This window comes from Pristis pectinata, chromosome 1 (genome assembly GCF_009764475.1).
Source record: "Pristis pectinata isolate sPriPec2 chromosome 1, sPriPec2.1.pri, whole genome shotgun sequence".
NCBI lineage: Eukaryota > Metazoa > Chordata > Chondrichthyes > Rhinopristiformes > Pristidae > Pristis > Pristis pectinata.
In genome coordinates this window covers 5,882,914-5,897,237 of record NC_067405.1, presented here as the reverse complement: position 1 = coordinate 5,897,237, position 14,324 = coordinate 5,882,914, and the positions used below count along the sequence as shown (strand labels likewise).

The 14,324-nt window shown below is 44.1% G+C and overlaps 1 protein-coding gene across 2 annotated transcripts in view; it reads right to left on the bottom strand.

Annotated features, from left to right (window-relative positions):
* Window positions 1–14,324, bottom strand: part of nhej1 (nonhomologous end-joining factor 1) — a 323,760-nt gene that overhangs the window by 254,593 nt on the left and 54,843 nt on the right. For both annotated transcript variants that reach the window (XM_052024822.1, XM_052024831.1), the window contains exon 5: window positions 6,773–6,831. In XM_052024822.1, coding sequence (XP_051880782.1) covers window positions 6,773–6,831 — 59 coding nt within the window. The remainder of the gene's footprint in view (window positions 1–6,772; window positions 6,832–14,324) is intronic.

The window sequence follows — 14,324 nt, the reverse complement described above, 5'->3', positions numbered from 1 at the left end:
AGCCATGAGGTGATGTTGCAGCTCTATAGAACTCTGGTTAGACCACACGTGGAGTATTGTGTTCAGTTCTGGTCGCCTTATTATAGGAAAGATGTGGAAGCTTTAGAGAGGGTGCAGAGGAGATTTACCAGGACGTTGCCTGGATTGGACAGCATGTCTTATGAGGATTGGTTGAGTGAGCTAGGGCTTTTCTTTCTGGAGAGAAGGATGAGAGGTGACTTGATAGAGGTGTACAAGATGATAAGGGGCATAGATCGAGTGGACAGTCAGAGACTTTTTCCCAGGGTGAAAATGGCTAACATGAGGGGGCATAATTTTAAGGTGATTGAAGGAAAGTAGAGGAAGCCTGTCAGAAGTAAGTTTTTTTTTACACAGAGGGTGGTGGATGCGTGGAACGCACTGCTGGCAGAGGTGTGGCGGCAGATACGTTAGGAACATTTAAGGGACTCTTTGATGGGCACATGAATGATAGAAAACTGGGAGGGCTACGTGGGAGGGAAGGGTTAGATAATCTTAGAGCAGGGTAAAATGTTGGCACAACATTGTGGGCTGAAGGCCCTGTACTATACTGTATTGTTCTATGTTCCAGATCCAAAGTGTTCCCCTACACACACGTCTGTCACCTGCCCTGTCTCATTCTATCCAGAATTGCGCTCTCTCTAGTTTGGACCTCTACATAGTGATTGAGGAAACTTTCCTGAACACACTTGACAAACTCGATCCCATCCAATCCCTATGGGAGTCCCAGTCAATGTGTGGGAAGTTAAAATTACCTGCTATCACAACCTTATTTTTCTTGCAACTGTCTGCGATCTGTCTACAAATTTATTCCTCTCAATCCCACTAACTGATGGGAGGTCTATAATATAGTCCCATTAATGTGATCATCCCCTTCTTATTCCTCAGTTCCACCCATATTGTCTCAGTAGACCATCCCTCCAGTACGTCCTTTCTAAGCACTGCTGTGACATTTTCCCTGATGAGTATTGCCACCCCTTCACCTTTAATACCTCCCCCTCTATCATGTCTGAAACATCAGAACCCCAGAACATTGAGCTGCCAGTCCTACCCCTCCTGCAACCAAGTATCACTAATGGCTACAACATCAAAATTCCACGTGCTGATTCACGCTCTAAGTTCATCTGCCTTACCTACAATACTCCCTGCATTGAAAGAGACGCATCTCAGAACATTAGTCCCACCATGCTCATCAACCAGTCGATTGTTCTCCCTCCACAAATGCTGCCTGACCTGCTGAATATTTTGAGCATCTTCTGTTTTTACTTCAGAACGCCAGAACCTGTAGGGTTTTACTTAAAGCTTTTTTTTACTCTTCAGTAACATGGCTAACATTTATCCCTCAATAAAACATTACTCAAAGAATAATGAAATACTGCAGACTCTGGAACTCTGAAATAATGGTGTTAATATTCAGTATGTCAGGCAGTGACTGTGGGGAGACAAACAGATTTAATGTTGGGTGGCTGACCCTTCATCAGAACTGAGGAAAATCAGCAATGAAACAAGATTTATGAGGTGGAGAAGGGGGTTAAACAAGAGGGGTGGAGATTAAATGGTGGAGTGTGATGAAAGAAGATCTGGGAGAAAAAGCAGAACAGCAGAATCACTATCTGAAATCGGTGAAGGAGCTCAAACATCAACTCGGCTTCTTTCATCACAGATACAACATCACCAAAACCAGTCCAGATGAAGGGTCTCGACCCAAAACGTCAATTGTCCACTTTATTCCATCAATGCTGCCTGACCTGCTGAGTTCCTCCAGCAGTTGCTCCAGATTCTTGTGTCGCCATCATTTAAACTGTGATCGTACCTATTGCTGTCTGTGGGAGCTCCCTGGGCAAAACTGGCTGCTGCATTTCCTTTACTGCACTAGTGACTGCTTTTCAAAAGTAGTCCTTTGGCTACAAGGTGCTTTTGGATGTCTTTTGAAGGTACTACAGAAATTATTTCTTCTCTCTTCCAATTTAGTTCTGTTTTAAACCAGTTTACTAATTTCTTGTTTCAGGAATTCCAAATGCACTATTTAGTGCATAGAACAGTGCAGCACAGGAACAGGCCCTTCGGCCCACCATGTCTGTGCTAAACACAATGCCAACCTAACTAATGTCACCTGCCTCCACGTGGTCTGTATTTCTCTATTCCCTGTCTGTTCATGTGCCTGTCCAAATGCCTTTTACACATTACTATCATATCTGCTTATACCACCTCCCCAGCAAAACGTTCCAGGCACCCACCACTCTCTGTGTAAAAAAAAAACTTACCTCACACATTTTCTTTAAACATTCCCCCTCTCATCTTAAAGCTATGCCTTCTAGTATTCAATATTTCCACCCTAGGAAAAAGACTCCAGAGTATCTAATTTATATTTTCTTTTACAATGGAGCACAAAAGATAGATGCTGGTGTCCATTTACCGGTCAGTGTAACACCATAACAAATTCTTATAGAGCAGTTAAGCATAGTAAGATTTGTTGAGTCACTTTGTTAGAACGTTATTATCTAAGACCAAGAACATTAGGGGTAATTAGGGAGGTGGTAAAAAAAGATTGGTCACAGATTTCAAGGAACATTTTAAGGCAGGAAAGGGAGAGGGAGATGAGAGTGGTCCAGGAAAGCAGCTGAAGGCACACTGGAAAAACTTTGTTTTCCAAACCATCCCTACAGATCATTTCATCACATCAGTACATCGAGGTAGTACAAGGAAAGAGCAATAACAGAATGCAGAATAAAGCATTACAGTTACAGAGAAAGTGCAGTGCAGGCAGACAATAAGGTGGATGGCCATGAAGAGGTAGATTGTGAGGTCAAGAGTCCATCTTATCGCACAGGAGGTCCATTCAATAGTCTTATAACACAAGGTGAAGCAAACAAAATCAGGGATGTACAAAAAGCCACAATTAGAGCAGCACGGATCTTGGAGGGTTACAGTACTGAAGGAGATTACAAGGTCATGGAAGGTCAGGACTTCTGCAAAGATTTGAACACAAGATGAAAGTTTTTATGTTGAGTAATCACCTGAACGCACGTACTACCAGGCTCAAGGACAGCTTCTATCCCGCTGTTATAAGACTACTGAACGGACCTCCTGTACGATAAGATGGACTCTTGACCTCACAGTCTACCACTTCATGGCCATCCACCTTATTGCCTGCCTGCACTTTCTCTGTAACTGTAACACTTTATTCTGCATTCTGTTATTGCTTTTCCCTTGTACTATCTCGATGCACTGATGTGATGAAATGACCTGTGTGGATGGCACGCAAAACAAAGTTTTTCACTGTACCTCAGTACATGTGACAATAATAGACCAATGTACCAATCCTATGTAGAGGGGCAAACACAGGTGCAAGAGCTGAGCAATGTGCAACATGTGCAACCAGAGAGCTGGAGAAATAGACTGGTGCCCTCGTTCCACTCCACACTCTTCACAAGTACACAACTTACAGCGCTGGGTTGGTAGCAGTAAGAGATCCAGCACTCAGCGCATCTTTCACGTTGAAAGTAGACCCAACTCTAGAGATGAGAGGGGAGCTGGTCTCACATACCCTCTGGGAATACGGATAAAGTGGGCATAGAGAGAGGGAACATGGCAGTCCAAGATCAGTAGAGATAGGGAGAACATTTACTTCATTAAAGCATTGCAGTGCCTTTTAAATCATTCCTCAGGTTCCACTTCTGAAAGTCCTTCCTACATTTCACTTTGCTCCGTGTGCGAAAAGGAATTTTCTGACATCACCTCTGTGTTTGGTGGTGATGGGTTTATATCACTTAAGGTTAAAATATATAGATGCACTCTAACACCACAGCAGAGTACTCAGACAGTGCTATGTTACCAACTTCCTGATGAGTTATCAGACCACACCAGACAATATAAAATTTCCCAAGAACTATTTTGAAGAACAGAGGAGTTCTCTCCAGTGCTTGGGACCAAAACAATCCATTAACATGAATGACATAGATTAATAATGTCATGCTCACAATGCTGTTTGTAGGAGCTTGCTATGTACAAACTGGCTTCTGTATTTCCTATAACACTACGGTGACAGCACTTCAAAAGTTCTTCACTGGTTGTGGAGTACAATGGGATGTCCTGAGATCAGGAAGGGCCTCTTTAAATATCTGTTCTATCTTTATCAAACCAAAATTTGCCTTCTGCCATTTTGAAACCGAGAGATCCTAGTGCTCCATTCACAGACAATTACTCAAATTATTCATTCAATCCATCCCGCTTCAGTGTCTGTGGCCTCATATCTGACTGAGAAACATTCTATGTATTTCAATCCAAACCTCCTTCTAGACTCTAACTATATCTAAACTCGGTTCACTTGAGTAGGCAGTGCAAAAGAAACCTCAATGTGTTGTACCTGCCCTGGCAGGCTTTAATGGTACAGTGTAGGACCATCACTATGTATCTGATCTGTACTGTCACTGCCTTGGGAGTTATGATGAGACAGTGCAGGAGGAGTTTATCTGCAATAACCTATGGTGTCCCTACCCTGGGAGTGTGTGATGGAACAGTGTTGGGGGTGCTTTACTCTATATCTAACCCATTTAGAGTTTGGAAATATATATATAACAAAAAAAATCACAGTATATATACAGCATGTCAGAAAATATATAAGATTTCTTTATTAGTCACATGTACATCGAAACACACAGTGAAATACATCTTTTTGCGTAGAATATTCTGGGGGCAGCCTGCAAGTGTCGCCATGCTTCCAGCGCCAACGTAGCATGCCCACAACTTCCTAACCCATACGTCTTTGGAATGTGGGAGGAAACCAGAGCACCCGGAGGAAACCCACGCATACACGGGGAGAACGTACAAACTCCTTACAGACAGCGGCCGGAATTGAACCCGGGTCGCTGGCGCTTCAAAGCGTTACGCTAACCGCTACACTACCGTATCCAAACTGCATCATGCTATCAAGGAACCATTCATTGCCATGTTACAGTGAATCCCACACAAACTCCACACACTTAATTCAGTTCAGCAAGGCTTCACCTCAGCAGTACTCTGTAATGACCACCTTGCGCAACAGTCACAAAGCACAGCCAGAGAAGGAGGTTCTTCCTGTGGTTTGTGGTTGTGCGCGCGAGTGAAAGACTGCAAACCAATCACTTTCCTTCTGAGAAATAGAGCTGCTTAATTTGCGCAGATCGATGCATTTCTTGATGGAGCCACTGAAGGCCACTTAGGCCCAAGCTGTAATGTACCAAAGGAGTGAGGAGCACAGGTTCATAAACCATTTAAAGTAGCAACACAATTAATAAGGCCATGAATTGCTTATTCCAAGGGGAACAGAATTTAAAAACAGAAAATGCTGAGCATAAGAAGTCTTGGTTAGACCACACTTAACAGCCCAGAATTCTGGTCTCCAAGTAACAGATGCAGAAACACTGGAGAAAGAGCAAACAGGATTCACAGGATGATACTAACACAGAGAGGAGATATTTCTCTGGCAAGACTCCACAAGCTACAGCTATTTTCTCTGGGAAAAAAAGAGTTGATCTAATAGAGGGCCTTAAATTTATGAAAGGGCAGAATGGAAGTGACATTTCCACTCGTGGGATAGGTAAAACTAGCAGCCAAAAATCAAAGATAGTCACTAACAGATGCAATAAGGAATTCCAGAGCTGCTGCTTTACCCTGAGAGTTAGAATGCAGAACTCTCCACCACAGAGAGGGCCGGGGAAAACAATGGAGATGGATGCTGCCTGGTTTAGAGAGTATGCATTATGAGGAGAGACTAAGGGAGCTAGGGCTTTACTCTTTGGAGAGAAGGAGGATGAGAGGAGACATGATCAAGGTATACAATATATTAAGAGGAACAGATAGAGTAGACACCCAGCGCCTCTTTCCCAGGGAACCAGTGCTCAATACAAGAGGGCGTGGCTTTAAAGTAATGGGTGGAAAGTTCAAGGGAGATATCAGAGGGAGGTTTTTTTACCCAGAGAGTGGTTGGGGCATGGAATGCGCTGCCTGGGGTGGTGGTGGAGGCAGGTACATTGGTCAAATTCAAGAGATTACTAGATAAGCATATGGAGGAATTTAAAATAGAGGATATGTGGGAGGAAGGAGTTAGATAGTCTTAGGCGAGGTTTAAAGGTCAGCACAAGATCGTGGGCCAAAGGGGTCTATGAGTCAAGGGGAAGCTGGGGAAATACATGAGAGAGAGAAATAGGAAATTATGCTGGAGCAACACTCGAAACGTCAACTATTTATTTCCCTCCATGGATGCTGCCTGACCTGCTGAGTTCCTCCAGCATTTTGTGTGTGTTGCTCCAGATTTCACCATCTGCAGAATCTCGTGTGTCTGAGGAAATTATGCTGACAGGGTGAGTTAAAGGATAAAAGAATGCTCCTGCGGAAAAAGAACATCACTACAGCTCTACTGAGCTGAAAGGTCTATGGTAAAATTCTATTTAATTCAGCAAAGCTTTTAAATAGTTTTTGAACCCATCACAAATATATCAGCAGGTTAATTCAGTGAAATTTGAGTTCAGCCAAGATGCTAGATCTTCATCAAGTGCCTAAGCCCATAACACAGCTCTGCCAAAACTCTATTCCAAAGAGATTCTTACACTGTTGTCCACCACAGTAATCACCATATTGTCATCGGAAGGACAAGAAGCAAGTCTCTGAGATGTGGAACGTACCTCCAACGACTCAGGAAGCCCGTGAACTCGCACGAAATAATCATGACATATGCCCACCACTCTTCTACGGCAGGCAATTCAATCATTCTTACCTCTGCAAGAAACCTCTCCTTAAACTCCTCTGCATCGAAAATGTCCGTCGCCAAGCGATCTAGGAACACAAGATAGAAAACACGGTCAGATATCGTCACTTGAAAAATGCCCAACTGCTTTAGTTTTATTCCAGGATTTTCATCCAATGATGGGAGGAGGAACAGGAATATATTTCAGATTCTGGATACTGTACACTCAGGTGATGATGCTGTTCCTATGGGCTCGTTGTCCTTGCGTTGCCAGGTGGTACAGATGCTGGTTTGGGAGGTGAACAATCCCCGGTAACTGTGGAGCTTCCTCCCCACGAATACTTACATCATACAACTGCAGAAGTTCACCACTACCTTCTCAAGAACAGGATGGATGGATAAGTAACAGGAATTCATTGGTGTATCTGTCTACACTTCTCACTGCCTCAGTAAAGCAGCCAGCGTAATCAAAGACCCCACCCACCCAGGTCATTCTCTCTTCTCCCCCCTCCCATCGGACAGAAGACACAGAGGTCTGAAAGCACGTACCACCAGGCTCAAGGACAGCTTCCATCTCGCTATTGAGTCTATTGAACAGTTCCCTAGTATGATAAAATGAAGTCTTAACCTCACAATCTACCTCGTTATGGCCTTTCACCTTATGGTCTGCCTGCACTGCACTTTCTCTGTAACTGTAACACTTTATTCTGCACTCTGTTATTGTTTTACCTTATACTACCTCAATGCAGTTGTAATGTATGAACGACTTGCAAGAGAAGTTTTTCACTGTACCTCAGTACGTGAGGATAATAAACCAATTAACCAATTTAAGTTTGTAAACCCAAGCATTACACCAGCATATACACATAAGGCATGGTAAGCCCCAGCTCCACCCAAACAGGGGAGTTCTTCCTGGTAGCTTGGCCAAGTATTTATCCATCAAACCAACACGGGCATGGAATGTTGGCAGGATACAAGACTATCTCAGGCCAATCCTACCTCAGTCCATGCAAGGATAATGCCAGCTGTGGTCAGTGGGCTGTACTCCTCACTCTGAGCCAATGGTAAGTTCAAATCCAAGAGGCTTGAGCAGAAAAAGCTAAGCTGGTACTCTCAATGCAACATTAGAGTCGTACAGCATTGAAACAGGACCTTCATCCGCCGTCCATGATCATAAGCATCATTTACACCAATTTTACACTATTCCCATCTTAATCTCCTCACATTAACATCGACTCCTCCCAGATGCTACCCCTCATCTACACACTAGGGGCAATTTACATCAACCAATTAACCTACCAATCTGCATGCTTTTGAGATGTGGGAGGAAACTGGAGCACCCAGGGGAAACCCACGTATTTACAGGGAGAATATGCAAACTGCACACGGAGATCAGGGTCAGGATTGAACCCTCGTCACCAGGGCTGTGAAGCAGCAGCTCTACCAGCTGCACTACAATGCCACCCAACAATGTTGAAAAGATCTGTGGGATAGGTCTACAAAATAAGAACCATAGAACAATATGGCACAATACAGGCCCTTCAGCCCACCATGTTGTGCCGCCCTTCAAACCACAGCTAAGACTATCTAACCCCTTCCTCCCACATACCCCTCTATCTTAAGTTCCTCCATATGCTTATCTAACAATCTCTTGAACTTGTCCAATGTATCAGCCTCCACCACCACCCCAGGCAGCGCATTCCATGCACCAACCACTCTCTGGGTGAAAAACCTCCCTCTGACATCACCCTTGAACTTTCCACCCAATACCTTAAAGCCACGTCCTCTTGTTTTGAGCATTGGTGCCCTGGGAAAGAGACGCTGGCTGTCCACCCTACCTATTCCTCTCAATATTTTGTACACCTCTATCATGTCTCTCTTCATCCTCCTGCTCTCCAATGAGTAAAGCCCTAGCTCCTTTAGTCTCTCCTCATAATCCATACTCTCTAATCCAGGCAGCATCCTGGTAAATCTCCTCTGCACCCTTTCCAACGTCTCCACATCCTTCCTATAATGAGACGACCAGAACTGGACACAGTACTCTAAGTGTGGCCTAACCAGAGTTTTGTAAAGCTGCATCATCACTTCGCGGCTCTTAAACTTGATCCCTCAATTTATAAAAGCTAACATCCCATAAGCTTTCTTAACTACCCTATCCACCTGCGAGGCAACTTTTGAACTGTGAGGCAAGACTGAAAACAAGTCAGCCAGAATCCTCCTGACTCACCTACACACTGGGGGCAATTACAGTGGCCAATTAACCTACCAACTAACATGTATTTGGTTTGTGGGAGGAAACTAGAGTATGCAAAGGAAACCCATATGGTCATAAGGATATCGTGCAAACCACACACACAGCTCTGTGGAGACACTGCCCTCTTGAATGAGACACTAAAGAGGGGTTCTCTGCCCTGTTTGGGGGAGGGGGCAATGTGAAAGACTGCAGGGCACCAGTTTGACAAAGAACATCAAAGTTCTCAATGGCATCCTGGCCAAATTCCCATTTCCATCAACATCCCTTAAAGCAATCACCTGATCATTTCCACATTTGTGGTTTGGGGAATCATGCTGTGCAGAAATTGGTTGGCGTACTTCCCTCATTAAAACCATGGCTTGAGTACATTGGCCACCTGTACTCTCCTGAGGTCATGAAAGATGCAGTGTAAAGTCACCAGATGATTTCCTTTCCCCCTAGCAGGTGTCACTGGAGAGCAATGAGGAGTAGGGATCACAGATAGTTCCCTCTTCAACCACCTGCCCCACAATTCAACTCCTTCCCATCAAGGGTTATTAGATGCTTCTATTCCCACCTCTGTTAAGATCAGCCAACTTGAGATAGAAGCAGGTTCAATGCCACATCTGCCCAACAGAACCACTGCTGAGCCAATCAAAAGAATGGGGAAAAAAATCAGAGGGAAATTCAGAATCAGATTTATTATCACCGACTTGTACGTCGTGACATTTGTTGTTTTGCCACAGCAGTACAGTGCAAAGACATAAAAATTACTATAAATTACAAATAGTGCAAAACAAAAGAAATAACAAAGTAGTGTTCATGGACCGTTCAGAAATCTGATGGCGGAGGGGAAGAAGCTGTTCCTGAATCATTGAGTGTGGGTCTTCAGGCTCCTGTACCTCCTCCTCGATGGTAGTAACGAGAAGAGGGCATGTCCCAGATGGTGAGGGTCCTTCGTGATGGACGTCACTCTCATAAGGCACTGCTTCTTGAGATGTCCTCGATGGTGGGAGGGTTGTGCCCACGATGGAGCTGGCTGAGTCTACAACCCACTGAAGCCACTTGCAATCCTGTGCATTGGAGCCTCCATACCATTTGAATTCTTGCAACACAACCAGCAGTTGCTGTTGGCTACTGTTTATGCAAAACCTCACCCCCAACATCAGGGTTTAAAGTCACAAGGATGAAAAAAGGGAAAGAGAAATCAAAACCATTTTTCTCATTTTTTTTTGCAACCAAAACAGTAGTCACACAGACTCTGTGAACCTAATCCCCTGGTTTTTTCTGTGGGTCTTGGATCATATTCTGATTAAAATTCAACTTGATTGACACAAAGATCAACATTATACAGCACACTCTGCTACAAGCTGCACTAACAAGCACCAAGCATTTCTCACTGTAAACACCCAGCTGGTCCAAGATCAACAATTCCTCAGCCTAAATCTTTTGATTTTCATTGCCTCTGTGACACACATCATCTAAGCTCTGTAAACCTAATCCCAGTTTTTTTTTTAAAAAACTGTGCATGCTTTTTTAGGTTAAAAAAAAAATCTTCCATTTAAAATTCAATCTGACTGACAGAAAAATCAACACATCCCACGCAAAACGCTGTCGTTTAAAAAGGAATGATATTACTTTGAGTGCTCACAGACAAATATTTTTCCTGTAAATATGAAGGATTCTCCGATTGACTAGTTCTAATCGCAACCATCCAGAAAAAACATGCTAAAATAATTTTGCTTTAGACTGGGGAAATAGGGACAGTTGTAGGACACATGTATGTACAGGGACACACGCACTCTCACACCCAGTAATGCACACAGGGCCACAGGGGTACACGCAAGCCCATAAACACTTATATACATACAAGACATCTCTAACCCAAGATATTGCTCACATTACAGGATGTGTCTGTTTCAAGCCATTACCTGCCACATGAGCCACAGGGTTAAAGCATTGCAGGAAACCTCTAATATATTGATTACAAAATACACTTAGAGTGGTCTCCTCTGGAAATGGTGTAATAATTCCATTGACACCAGTGAGACTGGCTGGGTTATTTCTAAAATAAATTAAAAAATAATCCTGAACTGTTCAATAGAATTCCAATCAAGTAAAAGCTTCCCTGGGCCAAAATCTCAGGAGTTAGCTGAAATTCGGCTGGTGTCTGGTGCTGATGAAACTCCAATTCTCTGAGTCCAGTCATGCCCCAGAATTTCAACAGGACTGTAACTTGTGTGTAAAACTATCTAATCTTTACTATGACTGGCAGTGTCACTACCCTTGTCCCTTTTGGACCTTGTCCTTCCCACTTGCAAGCCATCTCTTTCAGGATTGATAATGCAAATCTGAATGTTACAAAGGATTGACTAACTTTCTCCAATCCATCCAGAGCTCTGTAGCCTGTACCCTATTCAAAGTTTGCTCACCCATTCTTAGGCAGTCCCTCAGGATTGAGGACAACCTTCTACTCCAGTTTTGCAGTGACTGCTCCAGTTCTGTGGGTCTGGGGTGACTGATGAAGACAAGGTGGGACCCACAGACTGTTCATCACAAGGAGCAGGTGGTGCCCAAGGCAGGCAGGTGGGCAATTTGTGAGATAGTATGGTCCGGTCCTCCTGCCATTTACACATGGTTTCTGTGTGCACCCTAATGCATACACACGAGGTGCTCAATAACACTGAGTGGTAGTGATATAGCTCGTGGCGCCACTGCTTCCTTCAGAGCTTCAGAGACCCAGGGTCAATCCTGACCTCAGGTGCTGTCTGTGTGGAATTTGCTTGTTCTCCAGGTACTTCAGGTTCCTCTCACATCACAAGTACCTGTGTGTTATTAGAATCAGAATCAGGTTTATTATCACTGACATATGCCGTGAATTTTTTTGTTTTGCGGCAGCAGTACAGCGCAAGACATAAAGGCATAAAAATTGCGATAAGTTACAAAAATAAACTAATAGTGCAAAAGAGGAATAATGAGGTAGTGTTCATGGACTGTTCCGAAATCTGATGGCGGCATGGTAGTGTAATGGTTAGCGTGACGCTATTACAGCGCCAGCGACCCGGGTTCAATTCTGCCACTGTCTGTAAGCAGTTTGTATGTTCTCCCCGTGTCTGCGTGGGTTTCCTCCGGGTGCTCTGGTTTCCTCTCACATTCCAAAGATGTGCAAGTTAGGAGCTGTAGGCATGCTACTTTGGCGCCGGAAGAGTGGCGACACTTGCGGACTGCTCCCAGCACATTCTCGGTAACGCAAAGATGCATTTCACCGTGTGTTTCGATGTACATGTGACTAATAAACAAACAAACAAGTAAATAAATAAAGCTGTTCCTGAAACGTTGAGTGTGGGTCTTCAGGCTCCTGTATCTCCTCTCCGATGGTAGTAATAAGAAGAGGGCGTGTCCTGAGAGGTGAGGGTTCTTAAAGATGGATGCTACCTTCTTGAGACACTGCCTCTTGAAGATGTCCTCAACGGCAGGGGTGGGGAGGGTTGTGCCCGTGATGGAGCTGGCTGAGTCTACAACCCTCTGCAGCCTCTTGCGATCCTGCGCATTGCAGCCTCCATACCAGGCGGTGATGCAACTAATCAGAATGCTCTCCACTGTACATCTGTAGAAATCTATCTGGATGTATCATGGCTTGGTACGGCAACTGCTCTGCCCAGGACCGCAAGAAGCTGCAGGGAGTTGTGGACACAGCCCAGTGCGTCACGGACACCAGCCTCCCCTCCTTGGGCTCTGTCTTTACCTCTCACGTACCACCAGACTTAAGGTCAGCTTCTACCCCACTGTAATAAGACTGTTGAACGGTTCCCTTATACAATGAGACGGACTATGACCTCATGATCTACCTTGTTGTGACCTTGCATCTTATTGCACTGCACTTTCTCTGTAGCTGTGACACTTTATTTTGTACTGTTACTGTTCTTACCTGTACTACATCAAGGCACTTTGTACTAACTCAATGTAGCTGCACTGTGTAATGAATTGACCTGTACAATCGGTTTAAGACAAGCTTTTCACTGTACCTCGGTACAAGTGACAATAATAAACCAATACCAATAGAAATTTGCAAGAGTCTTTGGTGACATACCAAATCTCTTCAAGCTCCTAAAGAAATAGAGCCGCTGGCATGCCTTCTTTGTGATTGCATCAATGTGTCGGGCCCAAGATAGATCCTCTGAGATGTTGATGCCCAGGAACTTGAAGCTGCTCACCCTTTCCACCGCTGACCCCTCAATGTCTTAATTTAATTGGCTGTTGTAAATTGCTCCCAGGGTGTAGATGAGTGGTAGAATATGGGGGGGGGGGGGGGGAGAGTTCATGAGAAGGTGTAGAGATTAAAATAAAACTGCATCACTATAGGGTTAGTGTAAATGCTGATCGACGTGGATTCAGTGGGCCGAAGGACCCATTTCCATGCTGCACCTCTCTACGATTCTATCCCAAAATGCTCCTCCTCCGCTTTGTGTGGGCATGGGCCAGGAATTCTGAAAAGTTAGTGGGGATTTTACAATTTTTTCCATAATTGTCTGTAATCAGAAATCAGGTTTCTTATCACTGACTTGTATGTCGTGAAATTGCAGCAGCAGGATAGTGCAAAGACATAAAAATTACCGTAAACTACAAAATAAATAAATAGTGCAAAAAAAAAAGGAATAATGAGGCAGAGTTCGTGAGTTCATGGACCATTCAAAAATCTGATGGCGGAGGGGAAGAAGCTGTTCCTGAATCGCTGAGTGTGGGTCTTCAGGCTCCTGTACCTCCTCCCTGATGGTAGTAACGAGAAGAGGGCATGTCCCAGATGTTGAGGGCATGTGAAGCTCTGAGCAAAGCCTCAAATCTTTTCCTCTGTCCACCTGGTAACTTCCTCCAGTGACAGAGCTCAGAGTATTTGCAAACAACCTGGCCCACGTAATGGTCACCCATTGTACTCGTGCTCACTGACCTACACTGGAAGTGCGCCAGATGCTTCTCAGAGGTGGACCCAAACAACTCTCGTCTGCCACATAATCTTACTTGGGTTGGCTTCTGTGAAGTACCTTGGCTCATTTTTCTATGTTAAAGAGCTTAATAAATGTTGTGTAATGTCACTAAAGCACAAGGAAGGACGTGTAACATATTCATAATCAGAGATCCCTGTAAAGCTAGCAAGATAACATAGATCTGAAAAAAGTAATGAGATATAATACTAAACTAGACCCAGTTAATATCTGCCACAGACACAGCTAGGGAATTTAAATTCAAGTCATTAACAAATATGTGCAGCAATGCCAATATATTGTACATCTTAATTGCTCCTGAACTGAAGGGGACAGTTAAAAGTCACCCACAGAGGTGGGTCTGGAGCAG